Genomic DNA, 25,430 nt, shown 5'->3' on the forward strand with positions numbered 1-25,430 from the left:
GTTGCTTGTAGTAATCTCTCATGATCCTTTGTATTTCTGCAGTGTCAGTTGTTACTTCTCCTTTTTCATTTCTAATTCTATTGATTTGAGTCTTCTCCCTTTTTTTCTTGATGTGTCTGGCTAAGGGTTTATCAATTTTGTTTATTTTCTCAAAAAACCATCTTTTAGTTTTATTGATCTTTGCTATTGTTTCCTTCCTTTCTTTTTCATTTATTTCTAATCTGATCTTGATGATTTCTTTCCTTCTGCTAACTTTGAGGTTTTTCTGTTCTTCTTTCTCTAATTGCTTTAGGTGTAAGGTTAAGTTGTTTATTTGGAATGTTTCTTGTTTCTTAAGGTAGGATTGTAGTGCTATAAACTTCCCTCTTAGAACTGCTTTTGCTGCATCCCATAGGTTTTGAGTCATCCTGTTTTCATTGTCATTTGTTTCGAGGTATTTTTTGATTTCCTCTTTGATTTCTTCAGTGATTTCTTGGTTATTAAGTAGTGTATTGTTTAGCCTCCATGTGTGTGTGTGTGTTTTTTTTTTTTTTTTACTTTTTTTTGATATCTAGTCTCATAGCGTTGTGGTCAGAAAAGATACTTGATATAATTTCAATTTTCTTAAATTTAACAAGGCTTGACTTGTGACCCAAGTTATGATCTATCCTGGAGAGTGTTCCTTGAGCACTTGAGAAGAAAGTGTATTCTGTTGTTTTTGGATGGAATGTCCTATAAATATCAATTAAGTCCATCTTGTTTAATGTAGTATTTAAAGCTTGTGTTTCCTTATTTATTTTCATTTTGGATGATCTGTCCATTGGTGAAAGTGGGGGTGTTAAAGTCCCCTACTATGATTGTGTTACTGTCAATTTCCCCTTTCATGGCTGTTAGTATTTGCCTTATGTATTGAGGTGCTCCTATGTTGGTGCATAAATATTTACAATTGTTATATCTTCTTCTTGGATTGATCCCTTGATCATTATGTAGTATCCTTCTTTGTCTCTTGTAATAGTCTTTGTTTTAAAGTCTATTTAAAACAAATAGACTTTATATCAGTCTAATATCAGTCTATTTTCTCTGATATGAGAATTGCTACTCCAGCTTTCTTCTGATTTCCAATTGCATTGAATATCCTTTTCCATCCCCTCACTTTCAGTCTGTGTGTGTCCCTAGGTCTGAAGTGGGTCTCTTGTAGACAGCATATATACAGCTCTGGTTTTTGTATCCATTCAACCAGTCTATGTATTTTGGTTGGAGCATTTAATCCATTTACATTTAAGGTAATTATTGATATGTATGTTCCTGTTACCATTTTCTTCCTGTTTTGGGTTTGTTATTGTAGATATTTTCCTTCTCTTGTTTCCTGCCTGGAGAAGTTCCTTTAGCATTTGTTGTAAAGCAGGCTTGGTTGTGCTGCATTCTCTTCGCTTTTGCTTGTCTGTAAATTTTTTAATTTCTCCGTCAAATCTGAATGAGATCCTTGCTGGATAGAGTAATCTTGGTTGTAGGTTTTTCCCTTTCATCACTTTAAATATGTCCTGCTACTCCCTTCTGGTTTGCAGAGTTTCTGCTGAAACATCAGCTGTTAACCTTATGGGGATTCCCTTGTGTGTTATTTGTTGTTTTTCTCTTTCTGCTTTTAATATTTTTTTTGTATTCAATTTTTGATAGTTTGATTAATATGTGTCTTGGCATACTTCTCCTTGGATTTATCCTGTATGGGACTCTCTGTCCTTCCTAGACTTGATTAACTATTTCCTTTCCCATAGTAGGGAATTTTTCGACTATAATCTCTTCAAATATTTTCTCAGCCCCTTTCTTTTTCTCTTCTTCTTCTGGGACCCCTATAATTCGGTTGTTGGTGCGTTTAATATTGTCCCAAGTTCTCTGATACTGTCCTCAATTCTTTTCATTCTTTTTTCTTTATTCTGCTCTTTAGCAGTCATTTCCACCATTTTGTCTTCCAGCTCACTTATCCGTTCTTCTGCCTCAGTTATTCTGCTATTGTTTAAATATGTCCTGCTACTCCCTTCTGGTTTGCAGAGTTTCTGCTGAAACATCAGCTGTTAACCTTATGGGGATTCCCTTGTGTGTTATTTGTTGTTTTTCTCTTTCTGCTTTTAATATTTTTTTTGTATTCAATTTTTGATAGTTTGATTAATATGTGTCTTGGCATACTTCTCCTTGGATTTATCCTGTATGGGACTCTCTGTCCTTCCTAGACTTGATTAACTATTTCCTTTCCCATACTAGGGAATTTTTCGACTATAATCTCTTCAAATATTTTCTCAGCCCCTTTCTTTTTCTCTTCTTCTTCTGGGACCCCTATAATTCGGTTGTTGGTGCGTTTAATATTGTCCCAAGTTCTCTGATACTGTCCTCAATTCTTTTCATTTTTTTCTTTCTTTATTCTGCCCTGCAGTAGTTATTTCCACTATTTTATCTTCTAGGTCACTTATCCGTTTTGCTACCTCAGTTATTCTGCTATTGATCCCTTCTAGAGAATTTTTAATTTCATTTACTGTGTTGTTCATGATTGTTTCTTTGCTCTTTAGTTCTTCTAGGTCCTTGTTATCATTTCTTGTGTTTTCTCCATTCTATTTCCAAGATTTTGGATCATCTTTCCTACCATTATTCTGAATTATTTTTCAGGTACACTGCCTATTTCCTGTTCATTTGTTAGGTCTGGTAGGTTTTTGCCTTGCTCCTTCATCTGCTGTGTGTTTCTTTGTCTTCTCATTTTGCTTAACTTACTGTGTTTGAGGTCTCCTTCTTGCAGGCTGCAGGTTCATGACTATAATCTCTTCAAATATTTTCTCAGCCCCTTTCTTTTTCTCTTCTTCTTCTGGGACCCCTATAATTCGGTTGTTGGTGCGTTTAATATTGTCCCAAGTTCTCTGATACTGTCCTCAATTCTTTTCATTTTTTTTTTTCTTTATTCTGCTCTGCAGTAGTTATTTCCACTATTTTATCTTCTAGGTCACTTATCCGTTTTGCTACCTCAGTTATTCTGCTATTGATCCCTTCTAGAGAATTTTTAATTTCATTTACTGTGTTGTTCATGATTGTTTCTTTGCTCTTTAGTTCTTCTAGGTCCTTGTTATCATTTCTTGTGTTTTCTCCATTCTATTTCCAAGATTTTGGATCATCTTTCCTACCATTATTCTGAATTATTTTTCAGGTACACTGCCTATTTCCTGTTCATTTGTTAGGTCTGGTAGGTTTTTGCCTTGCTCCTTCATCTGCTGTGTGTTTCTTTGTCTTCTCATTTTGCTTAACTTACTGTGTTTGAGGTCTCCTTCTTGCAGGCTGCAGGTTCATAGTTCCCATTGTTTTTGGTGTCTGCCCCCAGTGGCTACGGTTGGTTCATTAGGTTGTGTAGGCTTCATGGTGGAGGGGACCAATGCCTGTGTCGTTGTCAATGAGGCTGGATCTTGTCTTTCTGGTGGGTAGGTCCACGTCTGGTGGTGTGTTTGGGTGTGTCTGTGACTTTTTTATGATTTTAGGCAGCCTCTCTGTTAATGGGTGGGGTTATGTTCTTGTCTTGCTAGTTGTTTAGCATAGGGTGTCCAGCATTGTAGCTTGCTGGTCGTTGAGTGGAACTGGGTCTTGGCGTTGAGATGGAGATCTCTGGGAGATTTTCGCCATTTGATATTACGTGGAGCTGGGACTTCCCTGGTGGACCAATGTCCTGAACTTGGCTCTCCCACCTCAGAGGCACAGCCCTGATGCCTGGCTGGAGCACCAAGAGCCTATCATCCACACAGCTCAGAATAAAAGGGAAAAAGAAAAAGATTTTTTTTTAAAGTTATTATAATAAAAAACAAAAAATAATTAAAAAAAATTATTTTAAAGTAATTTTTTAAAAAAAGAAAGAAAGAACAACCAAACCAAAAAACAAATTCACCAATGATAACAAGTGCTGAAAATTATTCCAAAAAATAAATAAATAAATAACAGACAGACAGAACCCTAGGACAAATGGTAAAAGCAAAGCTTTAGAGACAAAATCACACAGTAACATATGCATACACCCTCACCAAAAGAGAAAAAGGGAAAAAAAAAAAAATATATATATATATATATATCTCATTGCTCCCAAAGTCCACCTCCTCAATTTGGGATGATTCATTGTCTATTCAGGTATTCCACAGATGCAGGGTACATCAAATTGATTGTGGAGATTTAATCTGCTGCTCCTGAGGCTGCTGGGAGAGATTTCCCTTTCTCTTCTTTGTTCATATCTCATTGCTCCCAAAGTCCACCTCCTCAATTTGGGATGATTCATTGTCTATTCAGGTATTCCACAGATGCAGGGTACATCAAATTGATTGTGGAGATTTAATCTGCTGCTCCTGAGGCTGCTGGGAAAGATTTCCCTTTCTCTTCTTTGTTCGAACAGCTTCTGGGGTTCAGCTTTGGTTTCAGCCCCCCCTCTGCATGTAGGTTGCCTGAGGGCGTCTGTTCTTCGCTCACACAGGACGGGGTTAAAGGAGCCGCTGATTCGGGGGCTCTGGCTCACTCAGGCCGCGGGGAGGGAAGGGTGCAGATGCGGGGCGAGCCTGCGGCGGCCGAGGCCAGCATGACGTTGCAGCAGCCTGAGGTGCACCGTGCGTTCTCCCGGGGAAGTTGTCCCTGGATCACGGTTGCAGCAGCCTGAGGTGCACCGTGCGTTCTCCCGGGGAAGTTGTCCCTGGATCACGGGACCCTGGCAGTGGCGGGCTGCACAGTCTCCGGGAGGGCAGGTGTGGAGAGTGACCTGTGGTTGCACACAGGCTTCTTGATGGCGGCAGCAGCAGCCTTAGCATCTCATGCCCGTCTCTGGGGTTCGCGCTGATAGCCATGGATCGCGCCAGTCTCTGGAGCTCCTTTAAGCAGCGCTCTTAATCCCCTCTCCTCGCGCACCAGGAAACAAAGAGGCAAGAAAAAGTCTCTTGCCTCTTCGGCAGGTCCAGACTTTTTCCCGTACTTCCTCCCGGGTAGCCGTGGTGCACTAGCCCCCTTCAGGCTGTGTTCACGAAGCCTGTCCTCTCCCGGCTTCCAACCGAAGCCCGAGCCTCAGCTCCCAGCCCCCACCCGCCCCGGCGGGTGAGCAGACAAGCCTCTCGGGCTGGTGAATGCAGGTCGGCACCGATCCTCTGTGCGGGAATCTCTCCGCTTTGCCCTCCGCACCCCTGTTGCTGTGCTCTCCTCCAATGCTCCGAAGCTTTCCCCCCGTCCGCCACCCGCAGTCTCCGCCCGCGAAGGGGCTTCTAGTGTGTGGAAACCTTTCCTCCTTCACAGCTCCCTCCCACTGGTGCAGGTCCCGTCCCTATTCTTTTGTCTCTGTTTTTTCTTTTTTCTTTTGCCCTACCCAGGTACGTGGGGAGTTTCTTGCCTTTTGGGAGGTCTGAGGTCTTCTACCAGCGTTCAGTAGGTGTTCTGTAGGAGTTGTTCCACATATAGATGTATTTCTGATGTATTTGTGGGGAGCAAGGTGATCTCCACGTCTTACTCTTCCACCATCTTGAAGCTCCTCCAAGACAGAGACATTTTACAAACAAAAGACCTGATGAAATATTCAATAACCTCTGCAATCAGAGAGACATTTAGCAAGCACCTACTATGTTTCGGTGGGCCATGCACTTTGTAAAGCGTTTTTTGATTGAATCTTTCCAGTAATGCAAAGTTGCTTTTTACTATGTTCATTTAATAAAGGTAATTTTACAGTTTTGAGAGATTACAGTTGAAATTTCTAAACTAACTGTTTGGTACCTGTTTGGTTTCTGAAGAAAGTCCCCTCATGCACATGAATACATTACCCACTTTCCAAATTACATGTCTTCCTGTGGATTTTGATCTCCTGCATTTTCCAGTATCCCTCGGAGGTAGAAATTAGGCAACCAGCATTCATGCTGCCGTACTGAAAACGGTAAAGGAGAAAAGGAAAGGATGTGTTAGATGGCTTTCCTAAAATCTCATAAATAGAGTGAGGTTACTGGAAATTGAATTTAGGACTCTTGACTTGCTGTTGACCGTATCTCTGAGCACTAAAGACATTTCCACAAATTAAGTACAAAAAGGTTGGGCTAATGGGACCAAGGAGATAAATTCTGAAATTATTCCCTTGTGTGTCTGAATCTCAGAATGTTTTAAGTGTAGTTTTATTGTTTGTTTAATTGATATTATTTCCATTAGTACTCTCTAAACTACCTTTTAAATTAGAAAAAGATGATATTATATGAATTTGGTTCTCTGCTAACTGACTTTTTTGCTGATTTTCATCATTCCAAACAGACCGATGTAATCTATATTAATTTAAATGCTGTGTTGAAGTGATTTTTGTAAAAGATTATATGGAAAAATCAGATGTGATACAAGCATAATTATTGGCTATTTGTTTTTTTGCAGTCACAATATGGAGCTTCAGTTTCTGCCACGCCTGAACTGCCCCTCTTTTATACTCCTATTGATCTGGTGGACATTAGTGTGGAAATGGCTGGATTGAAGTTTACAAATCCTTTTGGTCTTGCCAGTGCAACTCCAACTACCAGTTCATCAATGATTCGTAGAGCTTTTGAAGCTGGATGGGGCTTTGCTCTCACCAAAACTTTCTCTCTTGATAAGGTAAGAAATTATTTTTGAAGTCATGTTTAAATATGTCATGTGTTTTAATTAGGGCATAAATATTATAATGGAAAGATTTTTCTGACCTATAAATAACCATTATTAAACTACTGGATAAAACCTATTATTATAAGTGAGTCTTTAATTTCCTTCCATTCCTTCTGTCCTTTGGAGGGGGAATGGCATAGAGTTTTCATTTTGTTTTATCTAAGAAGTGTCAAAAATATAAATACTACAGAGTGTCTGTTTCATTTAATAATCACAAACTCACTTATTCTTATGTTGGCATTATTAATTGTTTTGTGATTTCTGGATGTATGTGAATGAGGACATGTGCCTCAACTCAGAGTTAGAGAGACAATGAATTTTATTTGCACATAATCCTGGAATCCAGGTCGTGTCAAAAAAAATCACTTATTGTAACTTACTGGTGCTGGGAATAAGATTCTTCTTGAATTTTTAAATACAGAAACCTTTCCCCAAATACAATACCTGAGTTTAATTTGATATTATGACTTTGTACTCACAATGCAAGTGGACACACTTAGTAGAAAATAAACTACATATTAAAGTTCAGATTGATTCTTTAAAGTACAGAAAGCATATAAGTGAATGTTTTCAAAGTGGAATAATTTATGCAGTAGAGGTTTGCATCCTTATACGGTTTTGGATTAGAAAAAAGCAGCAAAATTTAACATTTTTAGGCCCTTTATTGATAAAATTTTAAATGCTACACCTATCAATATATTTAGTACTTACCAGTAGTTAGTAATAATTAATGTATAAGAATGTGTGAATCTACTGACTGAGAAAAGAGTATCATTATTTAAATCAGCCTTATCTTTAGGCAAAGAAAATAATACACAACAAATATGCCCCTTTAAGAACATTCTCTTCTTCTTTCACCTCTTACTAGGATCAATAGCTGGCATTATTACGGCTAAAACACCACAGCTGTTTTATTCTGACAGCTTTACAAGATGCTATGTGTAAGTGTGATCAGGAATATCTAGAGAATCCTCAAAAGTTAGTAAACTAGTGCATGAAAAAAAAAGTTAAATATTTTTATGTTTAAATAGCTAAAGTGAGGTTTTTTTCATAAATTGGCTGAATACTTAGAAATACTTTGGTTAAACAAAGTGTAAAAATAAACAACATATTGGATTTAGCTTTAGAATATCAGTAATCAATTGTTTACAACCTTGTAGAATATTGACATTACATTTGTTTTTATTTCAATTCTTCCTTTAAGAATTACTTGGAAGCTGTAATCAAATGTTTAATCCGTTGAGAAAAACTGAGTCTCTGATATCACTTAATGACTACTTTAGTTATGCTATTTAAAAAATTTTATATGTAAACAGAAATAGATGGCTAATCAGGTATAAGGGAAGAATTGTAGGGGGAAAAAAGTGTTTGCTTTGAACTTCCTGTTTGCTTACCAAAATTGAATTCTGATTAATCAGAGACATCTGTCTTTACTCTGTTGGTGACATGCATTGATTTGTGAAGCTGTCTCTTTCAATAACCTAAGATCAGTTGCCTTTATTAGGATCACCAGCAGAAATAAATGTGGGAGCTAACTACCTTCTGAACCTCCAATTTGAATTTAATCTACCAATTCAGGAGTCTGTGATGCTGGTTCAAAAGGAGAGTTATGGACAAATGCAAATTAAAGTTGGCACATAAAATATAATGACAGGGGGTTTTAGGAAGCTCCACTTTACTTACTTTGATGGTGCGTACAACAAAATATTTCTGCAAAAACTATTTTAAATGTATTTGTGCGGATTTTAATGACATAAATAACAATGCCACCTTGGGCTTATATAATTCTATTTTCAAAAATGATTTTTTCCCATACTTGATTTTGCAAAGTAGTCATTTTGCTTCATAGAGATCTACTTCTTTTCGTTTTGTGTTCTTATATTGTCTCTAATTAGTGATTAAATTTTTGTGAATTTATTATTGTCTTATGAGTTTTGTGCTTTCTTATTGGTGAAATATTGTAGTATAAAACTCAGTATTATAAACACGTGTTTTTCACAGCCTCTTACTAAAGACATCTATTAAAGTATTATATGTACTATACATTTGTGTGGCATTATAGTATACCAATTTAGATTAGCCTTATTACAGTTTAGTATGCTATTTCAAGAGTCTACTTAAAATGTATTAAAATTCAGTCTTGATGTTTGAAATTTAGATGCTCTTAATATGACAAAGGTTATTCTATGGAGTTTTGTTATCATATGAAATATTAATATTTCACAATACAGTTTTGATGAAGTACAATTTGCCGAGCTTGCATATGATAAAGAAATTAAATGCTTGCCAAGGGAGTTCAGTAAAAATTAGAGCCCTGCCTGAACATCTGCTGGAAATTTTATTATCCTGTCCTACTGACAGTGTGGCTCCCTCATTGTTTTTCTAGATTGACAGTTGAATATTACACTGATTTCTGCAGCAAATATGTTTAGGTGAACTTTGTTTCCCTTTTTTTATTTTTTTGGGGAGTTTGGAACATGCTTTGATTTTCATCCTATATATATTTTTTATACTCTTGACATTTGTAGATGCCAGATTGAGGTCTAATATGCTGTAGCAACGAAAGACCATTGACTTACAGTGAAATGCCAGTTGTTATCTCAGTAAACAGAAATATTATTATTCTTTACTGTGCAGTCTGTATAAAAGCTGTATGTGCTTTCTTTAGGGAGGCAAATGATAAGATTTTTAATGTCAAATATAAAAAGATCTATGTTTGCTTTTGTGTTAAATAACATCAAAGGTGGCTTTTATTAACTATATTTTTCCTTCCCAAATCAGACTTTCCTAGAGTGTCCCAAAATACCTAGCTTGCTTTTCTTGAGATTCTGTTTATGTGTTATAAAGACAATATTTGAAATATCATGATAAAAATACTTAAAATATAATTATAAATTTTAATATAAATATATATTGAGTTCAAGTTTAAAAAGGTAGGGGAGAAATCAATCTGTCAAGCTTAATTAAAGCTAAAGTGTCCTGACAAACCAGAGTAATGCTCTGTTTAACTGGGAATATTAGAAATTGTTTAGATTTCACATAAAATAACCTCCTGACCTGTGTTTGCATTATACTGATAAGAAATAGATAAAACACTTTGTTTTTGCTGATTATATCGTAAATTTTTTCTCATAGGTAGGCACACATTATATACTGCAAATATGGAATATCTAACTTCAGGGTGCATATATCTTCACTACACAGATAAACTCAGAAGTGTTTCTAACTATCATAAATCAAATTCAAACCTAAGCAGAAGTTCACTTCATTTATAAGCTATATATAGCTATTACAGTACACTTGTAATTTACTTTTAGTAAGAAAATGTCTTGAATGCATATATTTTGTTTTAATAAGTATCAAATAATTAGGTATGTAGGTGTACAAATAATGAGTCTCTCTCAACATAAAATACTGAAAACTAAAATCTGAGAAATATTTAAGGTTCTTCATTATTTCTTTGGCATCAAAGTATTGATTGTAACTGTTTCCATAAAATACAATCTTATACCACATAGCACGATGCTTAGTGTATAGGAAGAGTTTGATAAATGTTTCATAGATATTCTTTGGATAAATGAATTAGTAAATGAATACATAGATTTCTTGGCAACAGCATATTGAGTTTATTTTTCTTCCAGCCATATGAACAGACAGTTAACACATAAAAAATGGATTGTTCTGAGTATTGATCTCAATCAAGGGAGAAAAGGCCAATTTAAAATTTTCATATCCCAGGTTGCTTTTATAGTACATGTATACATGTCTAAAAATGAAAATGTCAGTGGAATTTCTAAATGCATGGATTGTATAGTAAGATTTAGGTTGTTGACTAAGCCTTTAAAATGCAGAGAATTTTTGAGAAAACGGAATAAGTATTGTACAGTATTAGGACAGGAAATAAAAATTATCTGGCCAAATTATGTGTCAATAGCCCTGACAGAAGAAATGTAGCCTGTTCTTGAATGCCTTTAGTGACAGAACATGCTAGATCTTTAAGGCACTGCAGCCTGTTATAGCTATAGAAATATCTGTTTTAGAAATGTATTCCTTTTATTGTCCCCAAATCGGCCTTCTCATAAGTTGCATCCATATTTTATAGTTCTGCCCTCGGAGACATCATGACATAAATTAGTCTAACTTATTAACATAAATGAATTGTTGATTTTAAAATATGGTGTTCTTTTTTTTTTCCTTCCAAGTAAATAAATACCGTAGAGGAAGGCTAACAAGTATGGCGAGGCAGTGCCATCTAGGCAAAAGAAATTTGACCTGGGCAACAACAGTCTCTGTCCAAAGTTGCTTCTATATCACTATCTTGAACATATTGTTTGAAATTGCAGGTCGTTGTTATGATTATTATTTTTATACACATTACTAACTACCATTTATCAATTACTTAGAATGTATAGATATTGCCAAATACTTTTCATAAGTTATTCATTGAATCTTCACAATATCCCTATAAGATAGATAGTACAATTTTTTTAGATGAAATACAGCCGACCCTTGAACAACACGGGTGTTAGGCGCACCGACCCCCTGCAAAGTCTAAAATCTGCTTATAACTTTGTAGTCAGCTCTCCGTATTTGTGGTTCCACATCTGCATATTGGACCAACCATGGGTCCATGTAGTACTGTAGTACTTAATTATTGAAAAAAATCTGCATATAAGTGGATGCAGTTCAAGTCTGCATTGTTCAAGGATCAACTATAATAGTCTGAGAAAGCTAAATAAGTAGCCCAGGAGTTGGAACAACAATTATTTATTCACTCAGTTATGCACATTGGTAGTTTGGCTGAGCTCATATGGGAAGTTCTTCTGCATCACATGATGTCTGCTGGCCTCATTCATGCATTTGCAGTCAGTTGGAGGGATGCCTGGGGACAGGCAAGATGGCCCCACTCATGTGTCGGGTCAGAGTTGCTGTAATTGCTGAGATGGCCGGGCCCTTCTCTCCATCTCTTCATAATCTCTCTTGTCTCTTGGTATCTCAACATCAAGGAGAGTAGCTTGGGCTTGTTCACAAGGTAGCAGTGTTCTAAGAAGGCAAGACTCGAAGCTGCAAGGCCTTGCTGAGACCTCAAAAGTCACACACTGTCACTTCCACTGTACTTTCTGTGACAAAGCAAGTTACAAGGTACAATATACATATTGTATTCAAGAAGTAGGTAAATACCATCTGCTCATTGATGGGAAGAACAGCAAAGTCATATCACAAAGGGGCATGCATACAGCATGGAAGGATTATTGCAGCTGTCTTTGTAACTTGCCCTCTGGTCACAATAATTCACATCCCTTCCACGTGCAAAATGAATCCACCCCATTCCAAGACACTCAAAATGTCATCCAATCATGATTTGGGGCTCAATGGCTATGATCTAGTGATCTGTATCAGGTCCTAACCCATATAAGGCTGTTCGGGTTCACCTTCACTTTATCCAGGATTCTGTGAAATAGAAAGACAAGTTGTCTATCTGCTATACACCCAACATAAAATGATATGGTCATGAGAACCACAGCAGATACTCTCATTCAGGAAGAAAAGAAATGGAAGGGAAATAGCAATCACTTGTCCATTGCAATTTTGAAATTCAGTTGGGCACATGTTGTCAGGGCCCCTTACTTAATTAAGATCCAGTTCTACTCTCTAGTAGTGGTTCCCTAATCCATTGTTCCTATCCACTATTGGCCCTAACTTCTGGGATCTTGCTTCTGTCCTCTGAGTTTTGTTTTGCTTTGTTTTGTTTAGAAATGACCACTGATGGTCCATGTTGGCAGTGGAGTAGCCTTTTCAGCCTGTTTCTGACCATAGAAGGTTAGGAATCCCTATTCCTCGCTTTATTTTGAATTATCCCTTTTAGTCCTAGGTCATAGTGATGTCACCACAAAACTCTCTTAAAAACTTTTCAGATCTGTTAAGGGCCGACTCCATGCCCCAAAGCCACATCCATAAGTCTTTTTGAGACAGACTTCTCTCCATTTTGAATATGTCTTGCTACTGTGACACGGTGTCCTAAAGATTCTTAGAATCGGTATCGTCTACTTGAAAGAATCTACTAGGACCTGACTGAAATCTTTGTAAAGTCCTAACAAAGTATTATATAGCAACGCTCTTGATGTGATCTTTACCCCAGGGTCATTTCTTACTTGGAAAATCTTTTTCCTTCCAGGAGAGATGAAGTGTAAAGAATAGCTTTATTTTCCAACACGGCAAGTCCTAGGCTCCTTTGCTTTACTCACTCTAAGTTTGCTAGCAGTCAAATATATCCTTATTTGGCTCTTTTCTCTCTTACAGTACCTTACTATACTTGGGCAGAAACACTCAACTGACACTTTCAGCATTCTGTCTAGAGATTTCTTTAGTCAGATCCACAAATGCATTATGTACGTTTTCTATCTTCTGAATGATCACCAGTGACATTCTTGCCACTTGTTCTGTCACTGCATAATACAGGCCACTCTTTTTTAAAAAATAAATTAATTAATTAATTTTATTTATTTATTTGGCTGCGTTGGGTCTTTGTTGCTGCTCGTGGGCTTTCTCTAGTTGCTGCGAGCGGGGGCTGCTCTTCATTGCGGTGCGTGAGCTTCTCATTGCGGTGGCTTCTCTTTTTGAGGAGCACGGGCTCTAGGCACACAGGCTTCAGTAGTTGTGGCACGTGGGCTCAGTAGTTGTGGCTCACGGGCTCTAGAGCACAGACTCAGTAGTTGTGGCGCACGGGCTTAGTTGCTCCGCGACATGTGGGATCTTCCTGGACCAGGGCTCGAACCCATGTCCCCTGCATTGGCAGGCGGATTCTTAACCACTTCGCCACCAGGGAAGTCCCAAGGCCATTCTTTTCCCAGTCTCCAATAGCAATTTTCACACTGTGGGTTAAGCCTCCACTAACATTCTTCCAGATTACTAAGAGACTACTCTTGAGTTTTCAAGAGAGGCCTCTGCCTGCCTCTCAATCTGAGATCTGGTGCTACATGTTTTTGATTTTAGGCTAGCAAATATTTTTGTATCATTTATCTGTTGCTGTATAACAAACCACCCCACAATTTAGTGGCTTAAAGCAGCAAGTAATCTGCTCTTGATCCTGTAGTTTGGTATTCTGGTCAGGGCTCAGTTGGGTAGGCCTTTTTTGCCCCATGTGATGTTACTTATTCTCACTAGCGCATTTGTGGCCAGTTGACAGACTTCTTGGTGGCTGGCTTGTCCCTGATGGCTTCATTCACATGCTTCGGTCCTCAGACAGGACCCAGGAGCATGAAAATGGCTCTACTCATCCAGAGGCTTAAATTTACCATGCCAGGTTTTGAACCAAGGTCTATTTGGTCTATTTCAGGCTCTTTCCTCTATATGATGCTGTTTCCTAATTTATCCTCACTGGACCTCATTACTTTATGTCTAAAATGAAGGCAGTTTGACTCCATCAGCGTTTGGAGTTCAGCTGAACAGGTCCACTGAGGGCCTCCCACCCCCTGCTTCAAGCAGAGTGGCACTTAGGATTTTATGTCTATTTTGGTTCTATCTACCATTTCATTGAGAGAGAGAGAGAGAGAGAGAGAAAGAGAGAGAGAGATTTATTAAAAACCTCTGGGAGTCCATTGTCATGAAAAGCCAATCTTCCTGTACCATCCTTCTCCAGCCACCCTGGCCATCCTTCTAGTCCTCCAATATGGTTGTAGGCTCCTCCAACTCTTAGGACCATTTTGCTTGTGTTTGCTCTGCCTGGAAGGCTCTGCCCTCAGCTTTTTATACAGCTACTCTTGCTTCTCATTCAGTTTTCACATCAAAAATTCTTTCCTCAGAGAATGCTGACCACTCAAAACTCATTCTGTCTGTCCCCCATTTCCCTGGTTGTTTTATCTTCACCGTGCTTGGCACCATATGAAATTACCATGCTCTTAATCATTTATTTATTTACTTGTATATTTTCTGTTTTAGCCATTTGAAGTAAGCTTCATAAGAAGAGAGATGTTATCTTTCTTGTTTGCTACTGTATGCCCAGTGCCAAGAACCATGTCTGGCAGATAGGAAGGATGCAATACATACTTGTTAGATGAATGAATAATTATAGGATTCTAATTTAAACCACAATTCCACATGACAGCTCTTCAGTTACTTGGAGACAGCTCTCATGTCCTATCTGCAAGCCTTGTCTTTTTCCTTTTTAAATAGTCCCATTTTCCTTCCCATAATAAGGTTTGCAGACTTTTCACCATGTCGGTTGTCGGTTCTCCCATGTGGATTTCCAGAAACTTGTTTCGATCCTCATTATCTTAATTGAGAGGAAGTTGCCTACATTTGCACAAATTGCCAGCACCTATGAACCAGACAAAAATCAGGACTAACATTGTCAGGACTATAAATGCAAAAAATAATATTTAAAGGTGTTAAGAAAAATTTCACAAATATGATACATAATTATATTTTAGAGCCTGAGTAATTCTCTTTGGATTACAATACAGAAAATCACAGTTTACTCTTATAACTCCTTTTGGAAGGCCTTATGAGAAATAAAGGTCTGGATTTTTAAAAGATTATATCAAAACTAATATATTTTATTATTATTGAGCTTCTACATTACTTTATCATGAAAGTCTATGAAACAATGAATGAACAACATTCCATTGCATTATTTTCACTGCTATAGTTCTGGCTTTAAATTTAGTACATAAATAGGTTTTTTTTTTATGTGTAGTATTATTCTCCTATTTTATATCTAACTATACATTAACTAAGGACTATAGTTATTTAAACATATTCAATATAAGCTTTTCCTCTGGGAAACTTTTAACATGCTAAAACCATAAGTGATTTCTGTGTAGTAATAGTTTGATTTTCACTGGTTAGGTTCTTTAATTGTTATTTAGATGAAGTGTATTCGTAATTTTGACTGAATTCATAATTCATAAAATTGACTCACCCTCAGATTATAAAGAATGGGTTTTTTAAAAGGCTACAGTTCACATGTAGTAGTCTTATGGGAGATTTCATCCAAATGTTCACTTCAAGACTGTTTAGCAAGCTCTTCTCTGAAGCAAACTTGATCGCTTCAACAACAAAAGAATGTGTGTGTGTGCTTGCATACCCATTTGTGTGTACACTTGCAATAATGAAGCTAAGTCTTGCTTGTTAGAATCCAATAAAAATACTCCCTACCTCTCCCCAAAGTTCTAAATGAATAATTTTCAAGCATGCCATGTATGCCAGGCTTAGTTTGTTCAGTAAAATATAGATTATGATGTTTCCAAACAGGTTGACATACTTCTAATATTAAACATAAATCTTCTAATTGTATCCAAAGTAACATTTTTAACCAAGTATATTATTAAAGTTATTTAAATTGTTCTCAAATTTTTTTGCCTTCTATTTCACAATTTGGGCTAGTCGACTATGAAGGAAACCAATCAATTTTCCAATATAATTACGTCTTCACCTCTTTTCCATTTCAGGCTGCGATTTCACACTTGTTAATTAGTTAATCATTTTGGTAGAGTGGACAAGGTGAGACTCAAATAGGCTTTTTTTTTGCGGTATGCGGGCCTCTCACTGTTGTGGCCTCTCCCGTTGCGGAGCACAGGCTCCGGACGCGCAGGCTCAGCGGCCATGGCTCACGGGCCCAGCCGCTCCGCGGCAGGTGGGATCTTCTCGGACCGGGGCACGAACCCGTGTCCCCTGCATCGGCAGGTGGACTCTCAACCACTGCGCCACCAAGGAAGCCCAGTAACTGTTTTTTTAGAGAAGCATTCAGCCAAACTTTCTTTTCATACATCAGTTACCTTTACTTACCCGACTTCCCCATCTGCTTCTTTCATTTCAGCTAAATCCCTGCCCTTTGCATCCTGCTCTGCTTATTCATTTGCATGTTTTCCCACAATATCCCATATGTTTGGAACAATTTATCATTAGCTTCTGCCAAATTCACTCTATATTAAAAGTTAAAATTTATCTAAAAGTGTCATAAGTGTCACTTCTAGGTATACTGACTAGACTGATTTTGAGAACTGTTGTTGTCTTTATATACACTTTTTTTTTCTCATTCACTCAGCCATTTGTTAGGCACTGACCATTCATATGGTGTGCATGTGTGTGTGTGTGTATGTGTATAAATGGTTTTTGCTCTACAAGATTTAAACTCGTTCAGAATATACAACAAAAAGATGCAGGAAGACCGACTAAATGTTGACATAAGGCAGCAGAGATTCTTAGACTAAAAATGTTACTTCAAAAGCAGTATTTTCCTCAGTTTTTTAAAAAGAAAAATGACTTCACATTTGAGCTGTATCTTTATTCTAGGCAGAAAGGATAGCACACGGACATCCATGGTCTTGAGAGTGCCAAGCATATTTAAGATTCAGCAGCTGAATCTTAAGTAAGATTCAGCATAACGCATCACAGGGTGGTATAAGTATCTGTGGTGACTATGGGAAAGGCCTGTTAGGCTGGGAATTTAAATGTGATTTTATAGACAACAGGGAACTAAAGAGGTTTTAAGTAGAGGAATTACATAATTCAATTTGGAAGTCACTATTAATCATGATGTAACTCCCATTCACCATTTCAGTAATGACTTCCACTTCCCCCCAACACAGTCTCTTTTTTCTGATTAATACAGTCTAATCACGAGGCTTATGTTTGTATCATCTATACCTTATACTTATAATATACATCTATACTTCCCTAAACCTTCTGTAAAACAAGACCAAAACATCTGTTTTCCCTTCTTTATGGTATTGTAGTGAAGATCAGTTTGAATTAAAAAAAAAAAAATTGTAAAAATGATTTTCTAATGTGTGAAATACCATATCAGTAGAGTTGTCATTATTGTTACCACAGTCTGCATGCCAAACTAAAACATTAACATTAATAGTTATGTAATCATTTTTTAAAGCATAGAAAATCACTATATTTTTTCCCTTCTCATTTAAGGTCTTATCTCCACTAGTACCACCCACATCTAAGCCACCATCATTTCTCACTGAATACTACGCCAGCCTCCATACCACAGTCTAAGTGATCTCTTACAACCTAAGTCATATCATGCCCCTCCTTTGCTTAAAACATTCTAATGGCTTTCCATAGCCCGTAAACTAAGATCCAAAATTCTTGTACAAATCGCTTTATCATATAGCTCCTGCCTGTCTCTCAGACCTCATCTCATTCTACTTGTACCAATTAAGCTACAGCCACAATGGCCTTTTCTAGTTTTCTCCAATGAGCCAACCTCATTGTCACCTGTTGCCTTTCACTAATCGTTCTTCTTGCCTAGAATTTTTGGGCCCTTACATTCAAAAAGAAGAAAGAAAAAATCATTGCTAATGGGAAAGTGTAAATAATATAGGAAAAAATCTATTTGTAATAAGTACTTTATGTTTATTGCAGTTTATCAGATAACAGAAAATATAGATGACAACTGACCAATTAAACTATGAAGGAATGGTCACATATTCTTCTTTTCTGTTCCTTTCAAATAGCAGAAGATTTGTGACTTTTAAATCATTCAATAAAATTCATCTTTAATATTTCTGAAAAGCAAAAGAGATAAAGAATTGTTCTTTCTTATAGCTGTTGGAATCTCATTAGTTACCAATCATAAAATCCCCCCAAAAAGGAAAGGATTTTATAAGGATCAGAAATTGCACTGCAAAGAGCAGTGGATGTTATGTAACATACACACGGGCTCAGAGAAAAACATTTTTAAAAACGCTTTTTCATCTAAACTTAATAAGTATTAATGTAAATGTTAAAACACCAAGCTGTGGGGCTTCCCTGGTGGCGCAGGGGTTGCGCGTCCGCCTGCCGATGCAGGGGAACCGGGTTCGCGCCCCGGTCCGGGAGGATCCCACATGCCGCGGAGCGGCTGGGCCCGTGAGCCATGGCCGCTGAGCCTGCGCGTCCGGAGCCTGTGCTCCGCAACGGGAGAGGCCACAGCAGAGGGAGGCCCGCATACCACAAAAAAACAAAAAACAAAAAACACCAAGCTGTGATTCCTGATTTCTGAACCTGTTTATAAATTCACTGAAAACTAGAAAATGCTTCCCAACTCTAGAACACCTTCCATCAGTGTGTATGGGGTTTGTGTCTATAACTGCTATTAACATTAATAGGATTTAACCGAGTAATTCTCTTATACGCAGATCAGAAAATTCACTCAAATTATTATACGCATAGTCAGTCATGGAGCATAATTCATAGTGCATGTAATTTGCAGTGTTTCACATTAAAACATGAAATAAAACATTAAGAAGTTGCCACTATAGCCATTTTTGGAGCAAGTACTTAAAGTATATTTAATATTGAACTTTCAGTATTAAATAAAAGACAAGTTTATAAGCAGTTCAATAATTAGACAGACTACATATTGATTTTTTCCTTTGTTGTTATAATATTACCCACCTCTCCATCCAGAACCATGTCATACCGGGTTGAAGAGTGCTAGATACATGGTCGCTGTTGTGTATTGGAATGTGGAGAGACGGAAAGGCTGTCACAGCAGTCAATAAGATCTGAGAGGTGTTGACTAATTGCCTGCTAATTACACAGTAAATTGTCTAATTAAGCTGATGGTTAATTAGGGTACGCTTGCACAGCAGTCTTGTGGAATTTGTGTCTGATGTCTGGGAAGCAGCTTGTGTAATTGGCAAACTGGTAAGGACTGGCAGAGAACATGACTGGAAAGCTCATGCCAGTGGATGACAGAATAAGGATTTTTGTGGAAACAAAGGGGTTTTCATTTTTATATTGAAAGTTTTGTTTCAGCTGCAGTGAGCAATTGAGAAATGCATTTGAAGCCTAGATTACGTGAGCAAAGGAAGGCTTAAAATGTGCTTCAACATGTTAAATGTGCTGTTTGCTTGGCATTTATCAGCTCTGATACACTATATCATATTATATTAATATACACATTGTGTTTTCACAGTTCCCCCTTTTAACACATGTTATTTGGTGTTCATGTGCAAAAAAAAAAAAATTCCATGCATCTAAGGGGAAAAAATGCCTCTTTTATGAAAATATGAGAAGATAACAAATATGACTGATTAAAAGACATTTGAAGTAAGAATTTTGGGTTAATTATTTAATTTTTAATTTATGCTTCACCGAGAACCATAAAATATTAGACATACCACAGATATGTTTGAATATACTTTTTTTTTTTTTTTTTTTTTTGGTATGCGGGCCTCCTTCTGCTGCGGCCTCTCCCGTTGCGGAGCACAGGCTCCGGACGCGCAGGCTCAGCGGCCGTGGCTCACGGGCCCAGCCGCTCCGCGGCATGTGGGATCCTCCCAGACCGGGGCGCGAACCCGGTTCCCCTGCATCGGCAGGCGGACGCGCAACCACTGCGCCACCAGGGAAGCCCCTGGATATACTTTTAAGAAATTAAAAAATTTTATTTGTAGTGGGAGAATTTCAGTTTTATTATTTATATAATTTTACCACACAAATGGCTTTTGCTTAAATTTAGTAAAATATAAGAACAGAGTTCTTCAGTATTGAATGACATGTATTTCATTTCTGAATGCATATGAGTACTGTTGGAGTTATAACTTGCAAAATGTTAGTGCCTTAAAAATAAAACATCTAGAAGTTTGTTTTGTTGCTATTGTTTTTCTGTATAGCTGAAGAAGTATAACTTTTCATTTCAGAAAGTTATCTGTGGTTGAAATACAAACATGAAAATTCTCCTTGTAAATAAACTAAACTAATCCACTGAAGAACACAGGCCTTTTGTAAATGAAGTTAGGTATACACATACATCTCCCTTTTAAAAGAGACCTGAATACAAATGATTGTTTTTGCCATTTGCCTCTAGATTCCAACATTTTTGAGGATTTTGAAATAAGATTTTGAATAGAACTTTAAGTTGCAGTTGAAACAGAGGGTCACAGATGCATAATAAATCTTGGATTTATACTTTTATGTTAATGAAGAAAGATAAAATTTTAAGTGTTTCAAAACAGATTTCTGAAAGATAAGGTCTTGATTAAATTACAGTGTCAACATTTTTTTATTGCTTTCTTAGCAAATAAAATGCATGTATGCCTGTGATTAGATGAATGTGTATGTTTTTTATTCTCACTGTTTTCCACGGAGGATTTGAAGTTGTGTGTATGCTATATGTTTTTAAATAGAAAGAGAGAAATACACATTATATACTCTGTAAAATATCTTTGAATTAGCATTAACCTTGGAGATATATGCATGGTAAATGAAAATATTTGCTATTTTAACACAAAAGGTGTTTTTCAACCTGTCTTAAAGCAATACCTTAAAATATTAAGTCACAGATATTAAAAAAAGATGTAAAATAAAATATTCTTTATTTCAAGGGTAAAGAAAAATCATATTCATTCCATTTGGAGTCTTAGGTTATGAAGTCTTTATAAAGAAATTATGCAAGATAGAAGAAAAGTGAATTTACCAAAGGAATACAAGGCTGAACAATGAAATTGCTTATTTAAAGGTGTATCTCCTGAGGGAGAAAAATCAGATAGAGGTCAGTGTTACAACTCCAACCATTCTACATTTTGATCTACTCAGTTTTTCATTTTATTCCTTAGAGAGTAATATGAAAAGTTTATTTATTGTAAGTGATATAAGTTTGCATAAGAAGAAATCACGTATATCTGTCTATCATTGATAAAGTTTTAAAGAAGAATTTTTACAAAACACAATCTTCAAAAATAATTCCTCATTTACATTTACATATAAATTTCAATGTTTCTTTTATTAATTCAAAAGCTAGATAATTTCCATTTATATATAGCTATCACAAGAATAAAGTATATATATGTATATCATGAGATCATGTAGTTATCTGTTGAGAACTTATAATACTTTACTTTGGTCTAAGTATATTATATAAAATATGTATATTTATTTTATATATATATGTGTGTGTGTGTGTTATGTAATCACAGTTTTTTTTAAATTCTTTGGAAAGTTTTATCCCTGCAATTAAAAAAAAGAAATACAATATTTAGCAACCTTAGCTCTCAACCTCATTCTAGAATTCTTTTACAATTTATATATCATAAATTTCACTCTTTAAAAATATGTATTTCCACGTTTTTTAGTGTATTCACAGAATTGTGTAACCATCAACACTAATTAATTTCAGAGCATTTCCATCACTCCAGAATAGAAACTTTATACCTACTAGCAATGGCTCCCTATTCCCCCCACCCCCCAGCCCCTGGAGACCACTAATACACATTCTATCTTCATGGATTTGACTATTTTGAACATTTTATGTAAATGCAATCATACAATATGTGACCTTTTCTGTCTGGCTGCTTTTACTTAGCATGATGTTTTCAAGAGATCATCCATGTTGTAGCATGTATCAAAACTACATTCCTTTTTATGGATATACTAACATTTTGTTTATCCATTCATTAGTTCATGAATATTTAGAGTCTTTTTCTACTTTTTGCTTATTATGAGTAGTATTTTCTTGAACATTCATGGATAAGTTTTTGAGTGGATGTGTGTATTCAATTTTCTTGTGAATATACCTAGGAGTAGAATTGTTGGGTAAGACGGTGACTCTATATTTAACTTTTGTTGAATCACCAAACTTTTCTCCAAAATGGCTGCACCAATTTGCAATGCCACCAGCAGTGTATGAGGTCTTTAGTTGCTTCACATACTCACCAACACTGTTGGTTGTCTTTTTTTTTTTTTTTTTTTTTTTTGTGGTACGCGGGCCTCTCACTGTTGTGGCCTCTCCCGTTGCGGAGCACAGGCTCCGGACGCGCAGGCTCAGCGGCCATGGCTCACGGGCCCAGCCGCTCCGCGGCATGTGGGATCTTTCCGGACCGGGGAACGAACCCGTGTTCCCTGCATCGGCAGGCGGACTCTCAACCACTGCGCCACCAGGGAAGCCCGGTTGTCTTTTTTATTATAGCTATCAGAATGAGTTTGAAGTTGTTTCTCATTGTGATATTCGCTTCTAGTATAATTGATAACTAAATGGTAAAAGTATGAAAGTCTAATAATTGCCGTAATATTCTTTTTTTACATTAATTCTTATTGGAGTATAGTTGATTTTCAATGTTGTGTTAGTTTCTGCTGTACAGCAAAGTGAGTCAGTTATACCTATACATACATCCACTCTTTTTTAGATTCTTTTCCCATATGGGCCGTTACAGATATTGAGGAGAATTCCCTGTGCTATACAGTAGGTTCTTATTAGTTATCTATTTTATATATAGTAGTGTGTAAATGTCAATTTATTTACAAAACAGAAATAGAGTCACAGATGTAGAAAACAAACTTAACGGTTACCCAGGGGAAAGATGGGGGAGGGATAAATTGGGAGATTGGGATTGCCTTAATATTCTTAATAACATATCACCATAACAACTAGTTGTCATAACTCGCAGTTAAAATAGCTGCCATTTTTCACTGTTTTCTCTTGATCTAGGAAGTACGGTCATCAGGAAAGGCTTATCCACTTCCACTGGAGGCATGACATGAGAGCAAGTCTTTCTGAAAATAAGAGTTTAGGGTGGGGCGTAGAAGGCAACCTGTAAAGAATAGCCAGTTTATATGGGTCCCCGGCCATTGGGAGATAGTGTTACAGGATGTCATATATTCATAGAGTACTCTCTTACTGTTTGGTTATTTATATAGTTCAAGGAAATGGATAAATGTTCCAAGCTATATTATGAGCATAACTTACTAAGTTAGAAACCTAAGGAGAAATATTTAATACACTCTAGATAGCAAGACTAAAGCATATCACTCTAGGAGTCTGGAGCAAATGTTTTTCCCTGCTCTCTGCTGCCCTACTTGGTACTTTTCTCATTCTATGCAAGGGGGGAGGATCAATGTATTCATTCCAGAAGTATTTATAAGCTACTCTATTTCCAAGTGCTGTATGTGGACCCTGAGGATAGAGTGGTGAGGAGCATGGCAAGGAACATCCAGTCTTCATGGACTTTACAGGAGCATTCTACTGGAGAAGAAATGGTATTGGCCCAAGGTTGTAGACTGAGTAACGTGAACCTATATAAAATGTATAAAGGAGACTGCAGTTGCAGCCTTGGTGACTGATTGCATGAAGCTCGAGATGGGGAGGGACAAGGCAAGAATGACTCCTGGATCTCTGACTTGGCAGCTGTTTATGGTTGCCCCATTCATAAAGGAAATGAAGATAGGAGGAGAAAAACGTGGTTTCTGTGTTCTGTGCCAGTCACTGAAGTAGGACTTTTCAATAGCAAAAGAAGATTGTCAGTGGGTACTTTCATTCTCCAGCTATAATTACTTCAAATATTTGGAAGGAAAAGGTCACCCTGCTAGAAGAATTGCAGTTATTAAAATTGAACTGAAAATGTTAATAATTTTTCAGATGAGATATAGGTAGTAATGTAGAGTTTGAAAGTTTGAACTCAATTTATTCTAAAATTAGATCTAAAACTAACATCTACAGGGGAAAAGTTAACAGAACAGGTTGTTAAATCAATATGATTAATTAACTTGATATAAGTATCTTGAGTATTGCTATGTTTATCTATAAATCATTTATCATGGTACCAGCTGTAAAAGAAAATCTTAATAATGATAATGATGTGTGTCATCCTCCCACCCATCAGAGGTATCATGACAAATTGTTAAAAAACTCTTACAGCACTTCACAGATTCAAATGCTAATGTAATCATAATATAATCAATAATAATAAAATCAACAATGGAACAAATAACTTTGATGCACCTTAGGAAGGGAAATTTATTAAAACTTTGAGTTCACAAGTGAATAAAGTACCAGCACAGAGCTGTTCATCCATTTAAGTCCATGTCTACATTTTGACTCTTGATTTTCAATGAAGGAAAGAGGCAGCAGAGAGAAAGGCATGAGAAACATTTTTACAGTTTTTTAAGATGTGGACACTGATGGATCTCTCTCTCTCTCTCTGTCCTTCTGTTCCTCTCCCTCTCCCTCTCTTTCCTTCTTTCTCTCCTTCTTTCTCAAATGGAGTGTTGACTATTCCCATAGAATCAGTTACCAAACCCAGAACACTCCATACACATTATCTTCCATCCCTGCTCTGACTTTCCTTGTTCAAGGCCTCATTTGTCCTCACTTAGAACGTTTCATGAACCTCTTAAAGGGTCTAATTTCCATGGTCTCTCCCAACAGAAATTAATGCGATTATTTTCAACCAAAATTATCCCCCTAAAGTATATTTGGGCATGTCACTATCCTTTCTACCTGTAGGAGAAACTTCATATTCCTTACCATGTCATACAAGGCCCTCTGTCATCTCAACCCAATGTTTTCTTAGCCTTGATTTCCACTCCACCTGTTTAGTAACAGAGAGTCTAAGGTTTTTTTTAAATAGAAATGTTCCCTTTGTATATACAATTATACAATTTCCTATAATTGTATAATACAATTGTGTAATATACAATTTCTCAGACCCCGTGTGTTCTTTTTATTATCCAATCTACAGACTATGCTTGTGCACAAGATTTATAAATTGCTCACTGCTCTAGGCACACCTGCCTGAGGGCACCCTCACGTTCCCTGAAGATGCCGGGTGCTGCCTTCCCCCAGCACTTGTTCATGTGGTGAGCTTCCATCTGAAAACCCCTCCCCAATATTTTGCCTATGGGAAACTCAATTCAGCCTCAGGAGCCAGTTTAGATGTAACCCTCCCTGGAAACTTTCTCCTCCCTTAAAATTGCATTCCCATAAACCTTTGGAATTCTAGAACTGCCTGTTTTAATAGGAAGAAGACGCCAGCTCTTTTCTCTTTTACCATGCTAAATGTTTAACTAGAACATTTAAAATT

At 36.9% G+C, this 25,430-nt stretch overlaps 1 protein-coding gene across 1 annotated transcript in view; it reads left to right on the plus strand.

Moving 5' to 3' along the window:
* Positions 1–25,430, plus strand: part of DPYD (dihydropyrimidine dehydrogenase) — an 840,387-nt gene that overhangs the window by 433,494 nt on the left and 381,463 nt on the right. Inside the window, exon 13 of the mRNA XM_024119602.3 lies at positions 6,373–6,588. Within this exon, the coding sequence (XP_023975370.1) occupies positions 6,373–6,588 (216 nt within the window). The remainder of the gene's footprint in view (positions 1–6,372; positions 6,589–25,430) is intronic.

The sequence above is a fragment of the Physeter macrocephalus genome, chromosome 4 (genome assembly GCF_002837175.3).
Source record: "Physeter macrocephalus isolate SW-GA chromosome 4, ASM283717v5, whole genome shotgun sequence".
Lineage (NCBI taxonomy): Eukaryota > Metazoa > Chordata > Mammalia > Artiodactyla > Physeteridae > Physeter > Physeter macrocephalus.